The 20,078-nt window shown below is 43.0% G+C and overlaps 1 protein-coding gene and 1 long non-coding RNA gene across 2 annotated transcripts; one reads left to right on the top strand and one right to left on the bottom strand.

The window, feature by feature from the left end:
* Nucleotides 1-1,499: 1,499 nt before the first annotated feature.
* On the top strand, nucleotides 1,500-15,910 carry RASD2 (RASD family member 2). Its single transcript, XM_008505018.2, has 4 exons — nucleotides 1,500-1,509; nucleotides 7,138-7,808; nucleotides 11,769-12,048; nucleotides 13,608-15,910. The coding sequence occupies exons 3-4, from the start codon at nucleotides 11,778-11,780 to the stop codon at nucleotides 14,135-14,137; spliced, it is 801 nt and encodes a 266-aa protein (XP_008503240.1). The 5' UTR covers nucleotides 1,500-1,509; nucleotides 7,138-7,808; nucleotides 11,769-11,777; the 3' UTR covers nucleotides 14,138-15,910.
* Nucleotides 3,426-7,715, bottom strand: LOC115600454. The gene is made up of 2 exons (XR_003988982.1): nucleotides 7,601-7,715; nucleotides 3,426-3,637 (listed from the first exon to the last, which is right to left on the bottom strand). It is a non-coding gene; the product is annotated as an uncharacterized LOC115600454 (long non-coding RNA).
* Nucleotides 15,911-20,078: the final 4,168 nt, after the last annotated feature.

The following is a 20,078-nucleotide window of genomic DNA, read 5'->3' as shown; positions in this document are numbered from 1 at the left end:
CTCAGTAAATATGTGCAATTACAAAAGCTTTAGTCAGAGCTCAGACTTTTTAGTTAAACAGTAAGATTCCAGTCATTTTCACTGCCATGAAAAACGTGACCCTGCAGCACACTCAGGTCTTCTTTCTTCTTCTTGTTTGTTTTAATCTTGCAGATTTTAAGTCTGTTTCGTGATTCTCAGGACCTGATGTGTATTTGTGGAGAGACTGCAGCAGGCAACAGTGCCTTCTGAAAACTGGGGCAAAGCAGTTCTGTGCTCTGGTTGCTTTCAAGGGCACATATGAGGTTATCGACATGTCCATTATCTATACTTCCCTGGGAGGTTTTGGTACTCCATGGAGAGCTTTTGTTATACACAAATCTCTGTATGCTGTGTCACCTCCTGGCCATACAGCTGATGCCCGGGACTGGGGATGACAAGATGAGGACTCTATTTCCAGTCCTTCTGTCTGCAGGCTATTATTTTCAGTGGGCCTTTGGAGACAGGTACAATCTGTTTTTCTCATGCTCCAAACTGGCCAAAAGCTATGCAGTCTCTCAACAATGCTGATTAACTCGTGTTCAGCAGCTCACTAGTGATGGCTGCTCAGTTCTCAGTTAGTTGGGATTGTGGCAAGAGGGACCTCATGTCTGGCGAAGCTCACCTTGAGTGACCTGGGCCTAATGTCTTAAAACCTGCATTCATGTCCAGTTTTTCCATTTCTAAAATGCTAAGATATTTATGTTCCTGAAAAACAGGAGGGACTGAGCCTAGCTTCCTAGGTGTCTGAAGAATGTGTGGAGATATTAGCCAGAAAGTTACACTAAGAGTGTAACTTTAATAATTGTCATTAATATTATTATAATTTCACTTTGGATCCTGAGTACATGACTGTAGTCCTCCAAGAGGGGAAAACAGAACAAGAATAAAAAGAAATATAAAAGAATAATCTGTCATTCTCACCAGCTCTTCCCTCTGGAATAATTCCTGTTCAGTGACTTCCTTTGATTATAAATAAAGATGTATACTATCTCTCAAACCAAAGGAATGAGGCATTTTTCAACATCCAAAAGTTCCTTATTTTCTTAATTAAAGGAAAAATAAAAAAAAGAAGTGCTCAGATTGCTCAGGTTCTAGCACATGCGTGGTCCTTTAGATAGATGCATGCACAGGAACAACCCAGTATGGGGACACAGTGTCCCCATTGATCACCACCATGTTGCTGTTGTTCTTTTTGTAAGTAACCACAGTGAAAGCAAATGCCAAATAAAAGCCATGCAGAATCCTGCAGATGTAGAGTCAGAGCCACCATGAAGCTTCAGGGTGGCAACATAAGAAGATCATTTAGTAGGAGACAGCTTCGGTGCTCAGGCTCTGGCTCCAAGAAGAAAACCAAGAGAATCATTTGAGTGACCAGCTCCAGGCTGCACAGTCCACCTGCATGGCTTCAGGGAGCAGCAGAGGATTTAGAGCAGACTGTCTCTCAGGCATAAAAAGACAAGAGCATTAGCACAGGTGTGCTAGAAAGATGTATCTGTAAGGATCATCAGGTTTTACAGGTGACTTTCTCCTGATTCCTCTAGGCACAGGTGTAAATGGAAGGTGTGGGTGGAATAAGAACAAATGGGAGAAACAGGATCCTTAGAGAAGCAATTTTTTTGCACTTGACAGCTTGCAAGGCAAGAAGGGCTTCTGCATGGGAGTGTTGATATGGACCCAGCTGATCCCACACATAGTGTCTAGACCTGGACATCTTAATGAAGACCAAAATAGAACAGCTCGTCATATGCAGCATCATGTGTGCTGCAGAGAGCTCTGGCTTGTCAGCCTCCATTTCATGCATTTTTTATGCATCTCCTTGTGCTTCTCTGGCATTTGTTTGGTATTTGTTTTCAGCTGTATCTAATGAGCTTTCATTGTGCTTTTGATTCTCCTGTGTCCTCTTCATCTTCTCCCAATGACTTCTTTCCCTCTCTTCCCCTTTGTTGTTCATAATCCCATTGCAGGTAAAAATCTTCCAGCAACAATCAGCACCGGTAAGAGAGTCAGAACAGATGGCAAAAGCAGAGATGCAGGGTATATCTTTGGGAACCAAGTAACAGCAGTGGGGGGACATCTATAGAGACAGTCTGAAAGGCATAATTCTCTGTCTCTGTCTCTCTGTCTCTCTGTCTCTGTCTCTGTCTCTCTGTCTCTCTCTCTCTCTCTCTCTCTCTCTCTTTTGGAAGTGCCAGGATGGCATCACCCGGGGAAGAACTTTGGGGGCCTTTTGAATGAACCCCTTTCTACCAGCACCATTCAGTGGGAGGGAGGCATGTTGCCTGCTTCCCAGGTGTGCAGTCATCTGCCTGGCTATAGGGCCCTGGAGCAGCTGGAGAAATGGGATGCTGAACAGAGACTGAAAGTGGTGATGTACACCGGCACCGGCTCCTTTCTGAATGTCTGGCACAGTTCTCTGTACTCACTGTCAGGTGAGTGCATGACTTGTCCTTCCACTCTGGCAGGATCACATCCTACATGGAGAGATGTGGTGAGAGGCACTCTCCCTCCACCCAGGCCTGGGAGTCCATGAGACAAACCTCCTTGATATTCCCTGAGGGTAAACAAATCTATTGTACACTTTGGGGCTTTTTTTCCGCCCATGTTCTACCCTGAGCTTTTTTGAATACAGGGGATTTTTTCTAAGCTTTAATTTTGCTTCTTAGAGATTTTTCAAAGACGGGGTTAGTTTTAAGAAGTTTGAACAATGAAATGAAAATTAAGGGTTGCATAAGTGTCTGCTGAGAAAAACTGGACATGCTGTGTCAGTAACAAGAGGAAAGGAAGGGGACTAGAAATGCAGTCTTTTCTCAAATGTGTTTCATTAAAATGTAATTAAAAACGATCCATACTAAATGTAGCAAATAAGAGGTCACTTGGACTTTTTTCACAGCAAAGCAGTGTTTTTCCATTTTACATGTGTATCAGTCAAGATTGTTAACCCATTTTACACCCTGGACCACTGAGAAATTAGTAACACACAGATTCTTTGACAGGACCAGGAATATCAGTCAGACCACCATTTTCTCAAATGTATGCCTTCTCCAACTCTATCATCCCAAGTATCACTGTTCTCACTCGTAACTGATGATTATTAATTATTTTCCCAGCCTCTGTAACACCCCTGCAGAGCCTTTCACTAAGTTTAAAAGCCCTGGTGGGTACAGGTAATACAGGGGCAGTAATACTTGTGGTTGCCTGTGTACACGCTGTTTATAATATGACTTGGTAGCTTCAGTTTACTGGCTCCTGAACACTTAACTTTTTGGCATTGCTTGAAGGGAGTGGCACCAAGCAGGAGAAACGAATGTGGGAGGGAGGCAGGGAAGGTGAGGGGGTGGAAAAATGAGCCTGCTTTACGGAATAATGAGGGAAGCAAAAATGAACGGGAAAAGAGAGAGAAAAGCTGGTTTAAATATTTAATATCTGCTGCATTTGCTTTTGAAGAGGAGACAAAAGCCTTGGAACATCTTTTGTCTTTAATCAATTCTGACCAGAGCTGAAAGGCATGTGATTGTCACTTCTGTCATTTGTCTTAAGGTGGAGAAAAACAGATGGGTCCTGGTGCATCAGCCCATCACAGCTGTCTCTATCTCCAGCTGCAGCCAGTATCTGGGAGCTGTAGAAAGCAAAAATTACTCATGACAGAAACAACTCTGCCTCACAGTCCCACACTGCCCAAGACCCTGGTGCCAGGGTGGTCAGTGGGAGCTGTGCCTTTCTTTGGAGAGGTGAAGCCTCTCTGATGGTCTGAGGAGCAGTTGCCCATTCATGTGTCCCACCATACAGCAAGTTACTTTAGCTCTTCACCACTTCTTGGAGCCAGGTGGTTAGGGCAACACAAAACAGCAGTATTTTTCCCTGTTCCTCCGTATATCTTTCAACCCATCCTTTCCCCGCAACACTTTTCTTCCCCTTCCCCTGACTTGCCCTCTCAAGACCCTCCCTTTCTGCTCACCTGTGGTCTAGGCAGAGCCAAAATCAACAAAATTGTCTTGTCCACCAGCCATTGCTACACCATCTGCAGCTACACCTCCGCAAGGCCCACATGCCAGCCTCAGAGACAGCAGCTGTATTGTGTGTCTGCCCATAAGGCCATTTTGCTTTCACTTAGTCCTATATAAACCATATTGTTCAGCTGATATAAGTCACCTGCCAGTTGTTCTGTTTCTCTTGTCCCTCACACTGGACACCCAGATTCGAGGACTGCACCACAAGCCATGGCCAGTGCCACCCAGCAAGGCAGGCACAACCTTTGGTAGAGGTAGTGAGTGGTTCTCTGCAGCCACAGCCTGTCATCCTTATGAGGCAGCCTTGGCCGGATAAAAAACACATTTATGCTTTCTTTATAGACTGGAGAAGTAGGAGGGAAAAATGCCCCCAGAGAGTAATTCATTCTAAGCCTAGCTTTTAAGTTGGTAAATATCTAAGGATGATGGTCTCTGAATAAACAGAGGAAACTGCTGAGACAAGGAATTTTTCTATTGTTTTGGCAGTGGCTCTGTCTCTCTGATCCACTTTTTCCCTAATAACCTCCAAATCAAGGAGGTGCTGCCATCCCCACTTCTCAGATGGGGGCAAACATACAGAAGAAACTTGACTTCTCCACCAGAGCCTTTCAGGACATAGTTGAAAAAAACAGAGAATTTTGAGCTCTGGTGTCCTAAGCCCTAAGGGAAGGCATGAAATTACAGGGGTTTTGTCAACTCTTGACCTGGGAGCACATCAGAAAATATGAAGCAAAAAAAGAAACAACCCCAACAGCCACAGCATCATCTCTGAAGATTATGAAGGGTCATAGTTAGCAATTATCTTTCAAAGTCTTACTTCAAAAGTAATTTATTATTTTATCCGCTATTTGCTTAGAGATCAAATAAAGCCAAGGTACCTAGTCAAGTAGGTTGTTATTTTATTTTGATATAATTTGAGAAACTAGACTGGCTAGTTTAAATGCTGGAGAAGACAGCTGAGTGGGAGTTCAGACTTGGAGAAGCCAGCTAGGCAAGAGTTTTGTATTTAGTTTACAAAAGAGCTTGAGTAGGCTGAGATTCCAGGCTGATGAGATGGTCTCTACGATGACTACACTTCTTTCTTTTTTGGCAGAGATCTTGAACACTCAACGTGTGAACCATAGGGATGAAAGAGGAGTATATTCTCTGTAACACCAGAGCACTTGACTTCTGTGCTGATTTTTGCAGCAATTCCTCCCATGGCAATGATACCAGGATGCAGCTCCATCTGTTTGGATCTAAGCTACACAAACTGTTGACTAGACATCAAAAATGGCAGGTTTCGGTCCAGGTTTGATCTGAAACAATGGCTTTGGAATGGAAAGCATCATATCTTACTTTAAAAAATTAGTCTGAGCCATAAAATACGCCTCTACTTTTCGCCAGAGAGAAAATGCTGAGGAGTTGACGAAGGAGTCCTGGTGCTGTGGTCTAAAAGAGCTGAGTTCATGTCATGACCCATTACCATTTCACTGTTGAAGAAGAAATTTCAGCTGTTGAAGAAGAGTCCTGCAGACCCTCCTGCCAAGTCCTGAGGCTTAGACTGGACTCCCTTGCTTTCTAAACTCTTCTTCCTCAGAAGAAGCCAGTGGTGTTCCAGTGCTGCTGTGCCAAGCTATGCTATTCCTTCCCTAATCTAAAGTTGTCTGCATTAGGAGGACCTGATGCTTCCCAGATTTGATCAGCGGTGATTTGCCTTTGTGTCAGGCTGGGGGCCCCAAACCCACCTCCTGCTCGGGCCTGACCTTCCTGGGAGTTGCTGCCTCTCACAGGTGGCTGCAGCAGGACCCACATCATAGCCCACATTGGGGCTTTCCAAGCCTGTCAGCACAGAGGAAGATGCCAGACCATGTGCCTGCAACACCCATGGCACCCTCCTCAGTGGCTGCTGGTGGCTCCTGTGCAGTGCTGGGAGAATGGGCAAAGGAGGGAAGCATCCTTTTGGAGGGTGACAACAGAAACCTCCTTGTGTTCTGAGGAGAAGGAGGAGAGAAAGCAAAGCATCTCAGCAGTTCCTCAAGCACTGAAGGAGTTGTTGGGGGGGGCAGGTAGCTGCAGGCAAGGCAACAGGAAAGGTAGTTGCAGGACTCTTTGTGTTCAAGCAACAGTAAATTCGCTTGAATTAAAAAAGAACTGAGGAAGTCCTGAAATTATATTCAGATTTGGGGGATCGTGCCTCCCTTCCATTGCCATATTGTCAAAATACCTTGAAAATCTCATTGTTTTCCCTCCCCCTTCCTTCATCCACCTTCCAGCCCTGCAAATTAGGAGTTTTAAGTGAGAAATGCTGAAAAACTTCATTCTGAATATTCCAAGTAAATCTTTTTGACATCTTTTAAACTAGATTTGAAGAGCTAAACTACTGTTTCTGCTCAAAAAGGAGAAAAAATTGGACTCAAACAATTAATTGTAAACATGGTTTTTCACTTGGGGTTGAACAAACGCCCTGAATTCATTCTATTTTTTCTTTGTTTCACTTCTTTTTCTGACCCTTGATCCGCCATACTTTTAGTTCATTTGACCTTTTTTTTTTAAAGTTTTATTGCCCAGCTCTAGTTTGTTTTTTAATTTATTTTAATATAAATGAAATAACAGCAGTTACACACTATTCTAATTTCTTAGTCAAACCAACCAGCTATCTTACTGTAATGTCTTTGGGGCTGGGGGAATGGAATGAAGTATTCCATACGGCAAAAGAATTACAGGAATTATAGACAGAAAAGCCCTCCTTGGGAAATGAGTCAGTCTGCTTCTGTCTAGCAGCACGGAAGTATAGAGCCTTTAGAAACAGCTTGTGAATTTACAGCTTGCAAAGTAGTGAAGTCTCTGTGTCTCTCATACACATACGCTAACTTGTTCCCCTCACATGCATACATACAGGTCTCTGGTGGAAATACAGGGAATATGCAGTCTGCAATGCATATGAACTTTCTGTTTAGAGGAGAGAAGAAAAGATTTTTTTTCAATAGGCACAAAATCCCACCCCCCTCAGCACCCCTCCTTCCCCTGTGTCTGACACTGACTTCAAGGGAGGAGTTGAGCCAATTATCTGTGAGTCCTACAGAAGGAAAATCTGCAATTTGCCAGTAGTTGGGAGAGGGAGAGGAAGAAAGGCAGGGAGGGAAGAAGAAAGACTTAATTGGCAAATGTAAAGAAAAGCTCCTTCTGTCCTAGAAAGAGAATATTTTACAGCAAATCATAGACCAGAGGAAAAGAAGCTTGTGGCAGGGGTCGTGCCAGGCAAGACCTGGGGAAGCATAGGTTCACCATAGGCAACTTCCATGCCCCTCCTAATTTTTCCTGATAGGGTCTGAGGCGGCTTAGGGGCAGAGTGGGTCAGCCGGATGCACCCATGACCTCGCACAGCTAGGCAGCACCCCGGGGACCTTCTCCCTGCAGCAAGCAAATCCTACGAAGCACAACTCACAAGAAAAGTGAGTGGGAGAGACTCTGCCTCTCCTGCTATCGAACAGGGGCTGCGAGGAGAAGGGGTCAGCTCACCAAAGGGAAAAGCTATCACAGCCTCTGAGACCTCTCTTCAGACTCTGTCAGTCGTCTGATTCGGTACTTACCACCCATGGGGGAACACCCTCTGGAGCTTTGCGGTCCTTTCCCATCCTGCTAAGATCCCAGGAAATACTGCTGAAGAACAGAGCCCAGTGCAAGCAACGTGGGATCCACCAAGCAACAGCCTTTTACAGCAGCTGCCCTCTCTGATTAAAATTATCAGTTTCATCAGACTGCACCAAGACCCAGAACTGCTCCTACAAGGAAAGAGAGGTAAGAAAGCAGCACTGAGCTTGGGATGCAAGTGGGAAGCAAACATTCCATGGGAGTGATTGTGGTGTGCATGAAAATTATGGAAAATTATTAGTAATGATTAACAAGTGACAGTTCAGTTATGCATGGATGGTGTGGTTTGCATCTGCCTATGTCTTTTTTAGCTGGGTGCAGTGAATTACATCGGTATGGCAAACAGAAACAAACAGTAGCTGAAGACTGTGGAGTGCAAGAGAGAGAGTTCAGAAGCTTATTAATGGACTGGGAGTAGTAGGGAGCGTACCCCCTGATGGGCAGCTGGAAACATAAGGTGTAAAAGCTCCAAGCAGATTGAATGAAGAATGTCTTCCTTAGTTATCTCCCTCCAGATGCTCAGGATCAAATTTGTCAGCACCTCACTGGAATTCAGCAAGGGCTCTTCAGTGCATGCAAAAGCAGGTGCATTGTCACTCACTCCAGTGTCTGCCTATGAACCAAGCAGTGGTGGTTAGCAGGTAGAAGACAACACAGGGAGTCAAAGAAATGGGGTTTAATTTTGAGTTTTGACAGCTGCTTCAGCTCTTGCTGGGTGTGTGAGCCTTTCCCCTTTATTGCATGGAAACAATGCTCATTGCCTGCATTTCTATGACATATTGAAATCTCTGCACTTTACCAGCATAAAAATCCAGTATAAAATACTGTAAAGTTTCTAGCATTAAGCCAGTGCCTAAAACAGAAGGTACCAGTGAGAATTAATCTATGCTTAAGCATTTAATAAACTGGAAGGGGAAGATGTGTAGATTAAAGCCAGCTGGGGGTTGCTTGTCTCCTCATTCTCTTCTGATTGATTTTGCTTTATTTAGTACATGAACATGTGGTCTCTTTCTGTTTCCTTTCTTCTGCCTTTAATCTTTTTCACTGTACAAGTCCCTGTGCTTCCCCCCCACCCCTGGTGTGAAAGCTGAAGTTTCATTCCTTTTCTGAGGAGGAAAGAAGGCAGATTATATAGAACTGAACAAAAACTGGAGGAGGGGATAAGAAGAGAGAGGACAAATCCCAAATACAAACTCCCAGTTCAGCAGCATGGTCTGAGTCAGATTTGCAGCAGAGGTGATGATATGAGTAGCAACTCCATGAATCAAAGTGCTGAAAAGCATCTTTTGACTCCATGTGAAATGAATTGCAGTAGGAAAAGCAAAAGAATTGTCTTGCCTGAACACCTTGACAGGTGGAACAAGGACAGCATAAAAGGACTGTGTATACATTAAAATCTGCATGTCCTCACACCCCTTCTTCCCCTTCAGCGCATCTACATCTCTGGGGAAAAGAGTCTTGAAATAGGATTTTGGTTCTGATGGGGATGGGAGGCAGTGTGGCTCAATGAACAGAGACACAAGGGGCAGGAAAGGTGGGAAGGAGAAAGAGAAATGTAGGAGTCCCAGAGTCTGTTCACGTTATTCACTTGTTGGACCTTGGGTGGTCACTCAGATTCCTTGTGCCTTACTCTCCCCCATCTGTGTGTAGCTGTGGTGACAGTTCCTTCTCCAGGCTCAGTGTTCAGTGTACAGCAGCATTAACCTCCAAAGCAGTAGGATTTTGAAGTGGAAGACAGAAGTGCCTCTTGTACTCAAGGTGCAAAATTAACCCTACAAGCGGCCTCAGTGACACAGTCTACCTCCTTTGCTGTGTGATGGGAGTTTCTCTAATCACCAGTAGCTTGGTGGTTATCTGCCAGTCAGCAGTAAATTTGTGGGATTTTGGCTTGTAAAGCTGCTGGCCAGGATCAGGTCTCCCAGCGTGGATGTCATATACATGACATATAAGGAATTTACTCAAAAAGTGTAACTGCACTGAGTCTCAGGTGCTGTTGTACCAAATTAAATACCAGTCCTGGGCTGTAGAGAAGTCTGTAGATTTTCTTTAAAAAACTATCTCCCTGCTTTTCTCTGCCAGCTAAAAAAAAAAAAAAAAAAATAAAAAAAAAATTTAAAAAAATCCTGAGAGGGTGAAAGGAAGCATCCAAGAACAGCTTTGCTATCATTTGTCTGCTCATGGATGTAAGACAACATTGGACTGACTATAGGTAAGGGTAAAGATTGTGTGCATGGCAGTGCTGTCTCAGAGACTGAACACAGTGTTTCTGCACTGTTGGAGATAGGTTCTGTTCTATATAAAACACAGAGTCCAGTTCAAATATCCGGTGTCCTCCTTGCTGTCATTCCCACCACAGCAATCTCAACAGTGCCATAACTCTGCATGTGCATATCCATCCAAAGTTATATTCTGACATTACTGTCTGGCTCTAATATCTGGCTCTAATGTCTGGCTCTGTCCTTCCCACTAAATATAATTCAGAGTGCAAGCTACTCTGAGGAAAGAATTGCATTTTCTTCTGTGCTTTAGATAGGGCTGAACGTGCTGCTGGCGTGCAGCAAATTATAGCAGTAATAATAATAAATAGTAGTGTTTTGCTGTTGCCTTGGGCTGTAGCACAGCTCTTGTAATGATGCTAGATCAGAATTCCAGAGACTTCTTTTTTTAGCAGTGACCGTATCTTCACTGCTGCTTTGGTGCTTAGCACATGTTAAACAAAGTAAAGGATTTTAAGCTTTTGACTGAGATAAGTGTCAGCTACATAAAAGCTTGGAAGATAAAATCCGCTTGAGGGAAAGATAGGAATCCAGATCTGGACCCATAAATGATATTTCAGTGTACATAAAGTACTCACATCATAACATTAAATAAACAATACCTAAGCTAAATAAATGGCACAGCAGGAACTTGATTATTTTTTAATAAGATCCTAGTAACCACAATAAACTCTGTCAAAAATGTGCCTTCTTTGCTCCAGCACTTAGCTTTCCCCACACAGAGGTTATATTTTTCCTCTCAGCACACAATTCATTTGAACTGGTACAAGAAAAATGTCTGAGCAACACTTTTTTTTTTCTTCCTATCGAAGTTCTCTGCATCTGAGTGCTATGCCAAAATGTGACTTCCAAAGTCTCGAGACTCATTTTAGTTGCCAGGCATTGGAAATATTTTCTAATAGCTATTTAAGATGGCTGTCCCTCTTTTCTCCTTCTTGTACTTACCACCCACATAGACAGTGACACCCAGAAGACCTGTGTACCTATGAAAGCTGAAACTCCTATTAAATCTATGTTTCTGTAGCTCCATCCATAGCCAGCCATCCTGCTGCAATGCTGATGGTTTCTTCATACCAGTCCCAACAGCAAGATTAAAATTTTCTTTCTAAATGGTAATTGAAAGCACAGACCTTAGAATTTATCACCTGTCGATGCTATTTTGTGGTTCAAACTCCCTGCATCAGCAAAAAAAAAAGGCTGTATGAGATCAGCTATTTAAAGTTACTGAGATGTCCAGCTTCCATTGATGTTGGGCATGAGTCTTGTTTCTGTCTGACTTCTGGTTGATCTCAAAATGAGTATTGTCTGCAGCTCCTATTTAGGCAACTAAATGAAGGCCTCTAGGTCCTAATGGCAGCTGCAGTGGATGCAGCATATTGGGAAATATGACCTCTGTGTTTATGTATCTAAATGAGAACCAAGCTCTACTGAAAAATCTGATCATGTCTAAGTGACGCAGATGGTAGAAAGGGACCTGGTGTGTAAGTGAAAGCATAGTGGATAAAATTAGCCCTTAATGATTAAATGAAACAGTAAATTACAATTCAAAGCCATGCTATTTTCAGTCTAAATGCCTTCATTTTATATTACTTTAAAAGAAAAGAAAAGGGAAAAAAAAAACCAAAAAAAAACCCCCCCACAACCAAAGAACTCCACTCCCTGGAAATGAGAGTGAAAAAATGAAGCATTAAGATTTCTGTACGAGCCATTGATCTACAAATGAGGGCTGTGTTCCAAAGCACCTTTTGGCAAGCTTGTGGTTAGGAGCTGCCCTACTCCATCCTCCAACTAGTTTCTGGCCCTTTGTCCAATTCTGCATTTCCTCTTTCAGGAACAAGCAATGATGAAGACTATGTCTGGTGGAAAATGCAACCTGAATGTGCCAGCCAAGAACTCTTACCGCATGGTAGTGCTGGGAGCCTCCAGGGTGGGGAAAAGCTCCATTGTCTCACGGTTTCTCAATGGCCGATTTGATGATCAGTACACTCCCACCATTGAGGATTTCCATCGCAAAGTCTACAACATCCGAGGAGACATGTATCAGCTGGACATCCTGGACACCTCTGGGAATCATCCTTTCCCTGCCATGAGGAGGCTTTCCATCCTGACAGGTGAGAAGAGGGGGGAAGTCTGCAGATGGGCAGTGGTGGGTGAATTATCATAATGATAAACATTAGCTTGGAAAATGTAGCCTGGAGGTGACTGTTTCCTGGGAGGAAGTTAAAGGGACTGCTTGATTTTGCTGCAAGGTTGCACTTTTCTAGAGAGAAATTTCCTGGCTGGGGTGCTCCAGGCACTACAGGGAGTGCATTAGCCACAGAGAAGGCTGCTGGGTGAAGGTCTGAAACTGAGATTTCCCCCTGGTTTATTTCCCTCCTCCTACCTTCCCCTCCTGCTCCATAGTTCTTATTGCAGTCACAGATGAATGACTGAATAAAATCTTGTGGGTATAAAGAGCAGCAAGGGACAAAATAAGCATGTCATTATAAGGCACAAGCACTGAAAAGCAAATGTAAAATGCACAGGAAGGGAGTTCAGATCAAGGAAATTTCAAAGATTTCTTTCTTCCTAAAATTTCCAGCCTGATTCCTTTGATTCTTTTTTTTTCACTAAAAGGACAGCTCTACTTTTACCCTGTCTCCTTAATCTATGGCTAATCAAAGGAATTAAAGAGGAAGAAGGGAAAATGTTGGATGCCTTTTGTACGTTGTCATTGTCAAGCAGTACCTGTTGTGAACTAAGATGTATTCTCTGTGAAAGTGACAGAGCAGACATATTCAGACACAGATCACAACAACCTGCTTTCTGGATTTGCTTTCTACCCTTCTTGCTAGCCAGTGAAACATGATGTTCAAATCTGACCAGGCTAATGTCAGTGTTCACTGGGGTCTCATGGGCAATTTCTGGGATGCAGGTGTAAGCTTTTGTCCCTGAAAGCTCTCCTAGCATGTTCTACATGAACGTCATTCAATAGGCAACAATTTGCTTTATTTTATATTTGTGAAAGGAATTGTAAGTCAGAAAATGTCAAAGGGAAATGCCAGGGGATCTGTGTCATTTATATATTTCTTTTTTTTTTTTCCATGGTCTGCTTCTTCTGAGCGAATGAAATGGTAGCAGAGCACTGCATGTTGGGAATCCTGACTTAGGCATTCAGGACTGACTCCCTGTAAACCTTCAGTTCATCTGTTGCTTCTATTGTATAATCAAAAGGCCAAGCCTGAGTGGCTACTACCTCTCCATTCTTCCTGGTGTCAGAAAAGACCCTGTTTTATGCAGAGATAAAAAACAAAGGGAAAAAAAAAGATTAACAATGCAGCAGAGCTGAGATAGAAACATGTTTACAAAAGACAGTACAAATGGGCAATAATTTGCAAGTCCAGTGCAACCTAGGAACACACAATTGGACATGACTGAAGTCATACTATAGCCAAATGACTTTTCCGTCTCACTATAGAAAGGAGTGGGGGGTTAAATCAGAATAACTGGAACTGAAGTACAGCTTAATTAACAGATTCAAAAGGACAGAAAAAGAATATGTGGAAGAGATGGCAAATAAACCTGTTACTTTATGAAAATTAACTCCTCTGACACAGGTTGCAACCAACGAGCCTTTACAATTACATTACATTACAATTACATACAATTACATCTCATTTTTTAATTGCAGGAGATGTTTTCATCCTCGTATTCAGCTTGGACAACAGAGAATCCTTTGATGAGGTCAAAAGGCTTCAGAAACAGATCCTTGAAGTCAAATCCTGCCTGAAGAACAAGACCAAGGAATCAGCTGACCTCCCCATGGTGATCTGTGGCAACAAAAACGACCACAGTGAAATCTTCCGGAAGGTACGCTCAGATGAAGGCGAGAAACTCGTCTCCAGTGATGAGAACTGTGCTTACTTTGAAGTCTCAGCCAAGAAGAACACCAATGTGGATGAGATGTTCTATGTCCTCTTTAGCATGGCCAAACTACCTCACGAGATGAGTCCTGCCCTCCACAGGAAAATCTCCATCCAGTACGGTGACACCTTCCAACAGAAACCCTTCCGGATGCGCCGAGTCAAGGACATGGACGCCTATGGGATGATCTCGCCCTTTGCTCGCCGGCCAAGCGTTAACAGTGACCTGAAGTACATCAAATCCAAAGTTCTCAGGGAAGGTCAGTCAAGGGAGAGGGAGAAATGCACGATTCAGTGAAGGGAGCTTGCACTTCTGTCTGAAGTCATCATCTACATGCAGTGCCTTAAAGAAAAAAATGGTCTGTGGAAGCACAGGATGGGCTCTGGGATTCATTGAGAAAACCCAACATGGAGAAAGGATCAGGTTTTTTCTGCAGATTCTGCCGAGTCACGAATGTAAATAACATCATCCTTGTAAATGACTGGGGAAAATCATATGCCTGAGATATGAGTGCATTTCTTTGTAACGTAGTTCCTCTTCATCCTCCTTTCTGTTTAAAGAACACAGACCTGAGAAGTAAAGGAATTTCAACCTCATCTCTACAAAGGAAGTGGGACAAAAACGCACAGAAGGCATTAACTGTTACCCAGCACGCAACCCTTGAGAGAGGAGGTTACGTGTAGGTGTGTGTGTATCTGTGTGTGTGTTTATGTGTGCATGCATGTGTGGAGCACTTCTTTAACAAACCACGGGACTTGTATTTCAATGGGCAGCAGTCTCACTGAGGTTTCCCAGTTTGGGAGTGGACTCTATGTACAGACGCATGGCTCTAACTTGCTTCTAAGGGCACCTGCATTAGGAAGATCTTGGTTATCATTTGACATCAACATGAATGTTGTTCTGTATTACAGATTTTTTTGGGGGGGTTCTTTTTCAGTTGTTTTTTTTAATTGTCTGGGGGTGGGTTCTTCGCAAAATCAGATGGCAAGTGAATTTGATATCAAAACAGTGTTTACTTTCTAACAGTGAAAGGTGGTTTTCATCTGTAAAACTATGTAATATGTACATTGATTGAAAGTGAAATTGTTCTGCAAAAAGCCATTACATATCTGACTGCTTTGCAAGCATGGTGTGATATTGTTTCTCAAAGCAGCCACACCAGCTATGAATACTGTAGTAGAAATGACACCCCTCGCCTTGTTGGCTACTGAAGCAATGGTTCCTTCCTCTCCATCTATCAGCTGAGACTGACCAGATTCAAATGTTGTCTTAGACCACTTCAGAGGCAGGACTGGGTCTTTCTGCAAGATGAAGAACTGGACAATTGCAGGGCCAGCACCACTACATTTCTTCCCTTAGTATGCCTCTAGGCATTTTGTTTGTGATTTTCCCTGTTGTCTTTTCCCAAGGTTGTCTTGATGGAAACCCTTGCACTGCAGAAGTCTTTCAGAACAGAATCTCTGTGCTGGCTGTTCAAACACGAATGAACTGGCTGGCCAGATAAATCTAGGGCTGTCTATTCATTTCTTCCCTCTCGCACCCCAGTCCAATCTTCTTTGTCTTCAGGTTCTTCCTGTTCTGCGTCTGGCTTTGTTGTTCAGTGTGCTCCTGTGTGCCCTCAAAGCCAAATATATTTGCCCAAATGAGAACTTGCCACTCTTTGCTGAATAGAATGAGATGTGTACACACATAACTGTGAGCAAAGCATGATCAGAAGACTGTACACAACAATGGAGTATATATATTATACATACCTGAGATACCTTTGTATATAGCTGAATAACCTTCAGCTATTTTATCCCTCCCTCACCCTTTTCTGTCTCGCTGTTTCCTGGAAAGAGCTGTGAGCCAGTTCATGCTATAATTTGACAGGAAAATAAGAATAAAAATTAGCGCCTGGAACGCAAAATCCCATATTCACTTGTCAGCTCCACCTTTCATTGGTTCTGTATCTTGACTGGTAAAATATACTGTTCTTTTATTCCTGTTGCCAGGGTATCACCTTTCAGACCATGCCCACCTTCCTATCTGTAAATATGTATATGGTTTATGATTAAATTTGTTTTATTTATTAGCTATGTCCTGGTGCCTTTTTTCACTTTCTCCAAGAATAACGGGGAAGGTGCTATTTTTCTGTTGTGCAGGTGCAGCTAATCAAGTGAGTTGTGGGTTGAGAGCCCTGATGAGATCCACAGTAAGTTGTGGGAGAGCCTTTAGTGTCCTTCAGACACCAGGGGCTACACACTTATCTGTTAGGAACAGAACTATGTCTATACTTCTGTATATGTCTATATTTCTGTCTATCTGAATACCAACTTATATGTCCAGATACCCTCACAAGCAGCTACTCTCCCCGTGCTGCCTCCAGCATGAGAAAATAACCACTCTCTCCTTCACTTACAGAGCTGGTGTGCTCATCCCTGGAGTGATTTAATGCAGTCTCTGCAGAGACATCACTGCTGCTCTCAGCAGTCTCTCCATTTCACCATCTGTACCTCTTAACTATATGGGCCTTGGTCCTCCTGAGCACATGCCTACCTCTCTGCAGATTCTCGACCCAAGAACATGACTGCTGAATGTAGCTGTGATCCAGCTTTGGGACTCAAGAGCCACAGCGACATGGTGGGCTTGAGGGCTGAGTGGGAAGGGCACGTGCCCTGGCCATTAGCTGGATTAAGAGGTACCAGGAAGACAGAGAAGAACTTGTACTGTAGTCCATGTCCTTCATTAATGAGTACACTCTCCCCTCCCTGCTGGGTAAAACTGAATTTTTAAAGAGTCCATCAAGTCTCTGCCTTTGTCTTACAAGAATTACTTTACAATTATTTTCTCTATTGCCCTTCCACCTCCACAAAGACACCAGCTTTCCTCATCCTTCCATGTCCTTACATTGCTGACATTTCCACTATAGATATGAGGCCACAGGGCAAGGAAAAATAATGTTGCAGTGACAGCAAGAGCACAAGAGCAGGAGAGTAGCAGGGACCAAGAAGCAGGTGCTCACAGAGGGATGCTGGATCCCACGATTCACAGTCCAACTGGGTCTGACAGTGACTGGGTTAGAAGTCCCCAGCTGGGAGTGACGGTGAAGAAGCACTATAATCACCCACAGAAACAAATGACAATAAGCAAGTAATCTTATTAAAGTAATTCAGTCTTCTCTCTGCATTTTGTTACCAATGGTAATTGATTTTGAAGTTAGATTATCATTCATGCTCCTGATGACTTTTTTTTGTCTTACCTTTTTTTCTTTTTTTTTTTCTTTTTTTTTCTTTTTTTTCTTTTATTATATCATTACAGTTGTTTTATTTATAGTCATATATTGTTTGGGCTCTAGAAATGCTTACAGACCAGACAGTATGTACTGCAGCTGTTTATTCACACTTAGCAGCCATAATGTTCTGTGAAAAGGCCTGGGACTGGAAAACAGACTGCAAGGCTACCTGCGTGCTCAGGAGGCATAAGGTAAGATAGGAAGAGATAAAAAAGGAACTGTTTTTTCGCTGCTAACCACTGAAACTCTCCAGCTGTAAGACAGAGCAGAGAAGGGCTTTACAAGAAACTCTATTGTATATGTGCAGAAAGAACAAGACTCTGAAAGGAGCTAAGAGCAGACCTACAACCAGGCCTCAGAGGCAATAGAAAGAGAAACAACTTTTCTTGGGATTCAAGGGGTGTGTACAGAACTTACAATAACCAAGGAAGTCATGAAAATGTACTGGACTAAGGGAAAGTCTGAAGAAAGGTATCAGTTCAGCAAAGATGCTGTGAGGAGGTGTACTTGATCTTAGTGTAATTGAGTTGTTTTATTCCAACAAATACTTCGTCCTACATTACAGTATATAAAGCCCAGGATTACTGATGCAAAGGTTCCGTGATGTTTTTTATGTACTTACTACCAGGACAACCAGCAGGGACAAATACCTGATTTAGGATCAGTCACTTTGTTCCAGTCAGCCCTGGAACAAAGAGAGGGCTGAAATTTCTTTTGTACTTTGTTCTACACGGTAGGAAAGTCCTTGTCCTGAAGAAATGATAAGCCAACACATTAGAGGAGCTACTATAAATAATGACAAAAATCTAATTTTGGGGGTCAGTACAAATCAGGAAGGAAACAGTGGTCATGGTGAATTAAGTAAAAAGTAAATTGAGTGTGGGAAGGGCAGAGCAAAAAGCCTGTTTTGACAACCAGAGGATTAAATTAGGCTTCTGTTCTGAAGAATCCCCAGGAGGACAGCTGCCACCAGGCCAGACTGATGCTAGAGATTTTTATGGTGCAGCCTCACAATGAGCATTGTATCCCTGAGACCCTGGAGTGCAGTAGGTGTGATTTTCTGGGAGGCAGAAGGGCTTGTTATTATCACAAAGGCAAGAAGAAAATGGTGGGATAATTTTGGAAAGGACAACAGAAAAGAACTTCAGAAGGGGGGTTGCAAAGGTAGGATGGCAATAGGAGGCTGGGTGGGTAAAGAAGAGAAAGTGTACCCTTCAGTCTGATTTCATCCTTGGTAGACAAGGACATAAGTCAAAGACATTTAATTTAAATATTTTTTCCTTCATAAAATGGTAATTGCCACTTAGCAGTGTGTAGGACACACCTCCAACCCCTCATCACACCTTTTGCGTCTTAAGAGTTACTTTCCTGCCCTGTAGCATTTTGTGGGATGCCTTGCTAGCCCTATCCCAGAGCCTTGGCTAGGGTGCAAGTTTACAGGCAGAGATGTTTTTGAAGTACTGAATGATTGTTTGATTTGATTTGCAACCACTATTACTCTTAGGGGGTTTATTAGCATTGCTGTTTCTGTAAAAATACATGGTGGCAGGCTCAGACTGAAGGGTCTCCTGTGAAAAATTTATAAAATGCAATATAATATACATTTTCCCTACTTGTTTCTATAGCAACAGTCTTTTCCCTGCACTTAGAAAGAGTAGAGAATTTGCAAGGGGGAGATGAGTAGCAGTGTCTCTGCCCTAGATCTTTCACTTTTGAGCCCTCATGGGAAGGTTTCCTCCCTTCAATTTCTTTTATGTGGAGAAACAAAGCCCACCAGCCTGAATTACCTTGTGGACCACTCAATATGTCTGATAAGGCTGTGAGATGGATATACTACCATGGATGAGAAAGTAATTTCCACGATGTGATCATAAACTGGGGCATTGCTCCTGGTGCAGTACCTGACATGGGGAATGCACATCGCAAACAGCTATAAACACAATTTCTGTACTCAGCTTTGGTTAGAGCCAGCTATGAGTCTAGCCAAGCTTCTCTCTTCCCTGTGTAATTACACACTGCTATCTGGTACAGTCAAAGCATGAGACTTCCCAGAGAAACTTTTCCTTTTGCTCTCATGATGACATCATCCAAAGACCTTTTGTTTCCCTTACCATCATCAACCATCCATAGCACATAGAATCACCCCGAATCCCAAGCATCACATTCCTAGAAAGTTATTGACAATTTGGAAGGAGACCCAGGACTAGCAAGAAGAAAAACATTTTATAAGCCTAGAGAAACTGACTTGCATAAGCCTTGAAAATGTCTGGAAGGGATAATTCTGTGCCATGTAGGTAAGCAAAGTCTGAGAGAGGCTGGCTGAAAATCCCAAGATATATTTGAAAGACAGAGATGACAACTGAGACAGCACTTTATTTAGAATTGGGCAGTGGGATACCTCAGTACAAACAGGAGTATTAAGCAGGAAATCCTAGGCAAAAGAGCAGCACAGACTTTAAGGCAGTGGAATCTACTGGAGAAATTTTTTAAGAAATGTCATGAAAGCCTCGTTAGGAAAACACTGGGAAAAAAATTAAAATCTACAAAGCCAACAGAGGTAACTGAGTGTTGGCAGTGAGCTAGACTGGCTGGCATTTTGATCCTCTATGTTTTTTTCTGTGATGTAGCTTGATCCAAAGTCTGCTTCAAAGAAATTTCCTCAGACTGCCTGTCCTCACTCCCGACCCCCCAAGTGGAGATTTTGGACTTCACTGGTCTCCTCCAGCCAGACCACTAACAATAGAGACAGGACTTCTTACGTCATCCCCTGCTTTTTAGGCCATTTCCACAAAGATTCCTGGTCTATTTGCAGCAAAGCAGCTCCTTTGGTGAATTGTGCCTGAACAGTTTCTTGCGCATTTGTTTATTGTTCAGAAGTATTTGATGAATGATTCATGCAAATGTGTCCTGTGCTTTGTCTGGGGTGGATAACTAAGATTAGTTCAGATTAAACATGAAGACAGG

This window comes from Calypte anna, chromosome 1, assembly GCF_003957555.1.
Source record: "Calypte anna isolate BGI_N300 chromosome 1, bCalAnn1_v1.p, whole genome shotgun sequence".
In the NCBI taxonomy this organism is placed as follows: Eukaryota; Metazoa; Chordata; class Aves; order Apodiformes; family Trochilidae; genus Calypte; species Calypte anna.
Note: the sequence above shows the minus strand (reverse complement) of the source record. Positions and strands in the feature narration are given on the sequence as shown.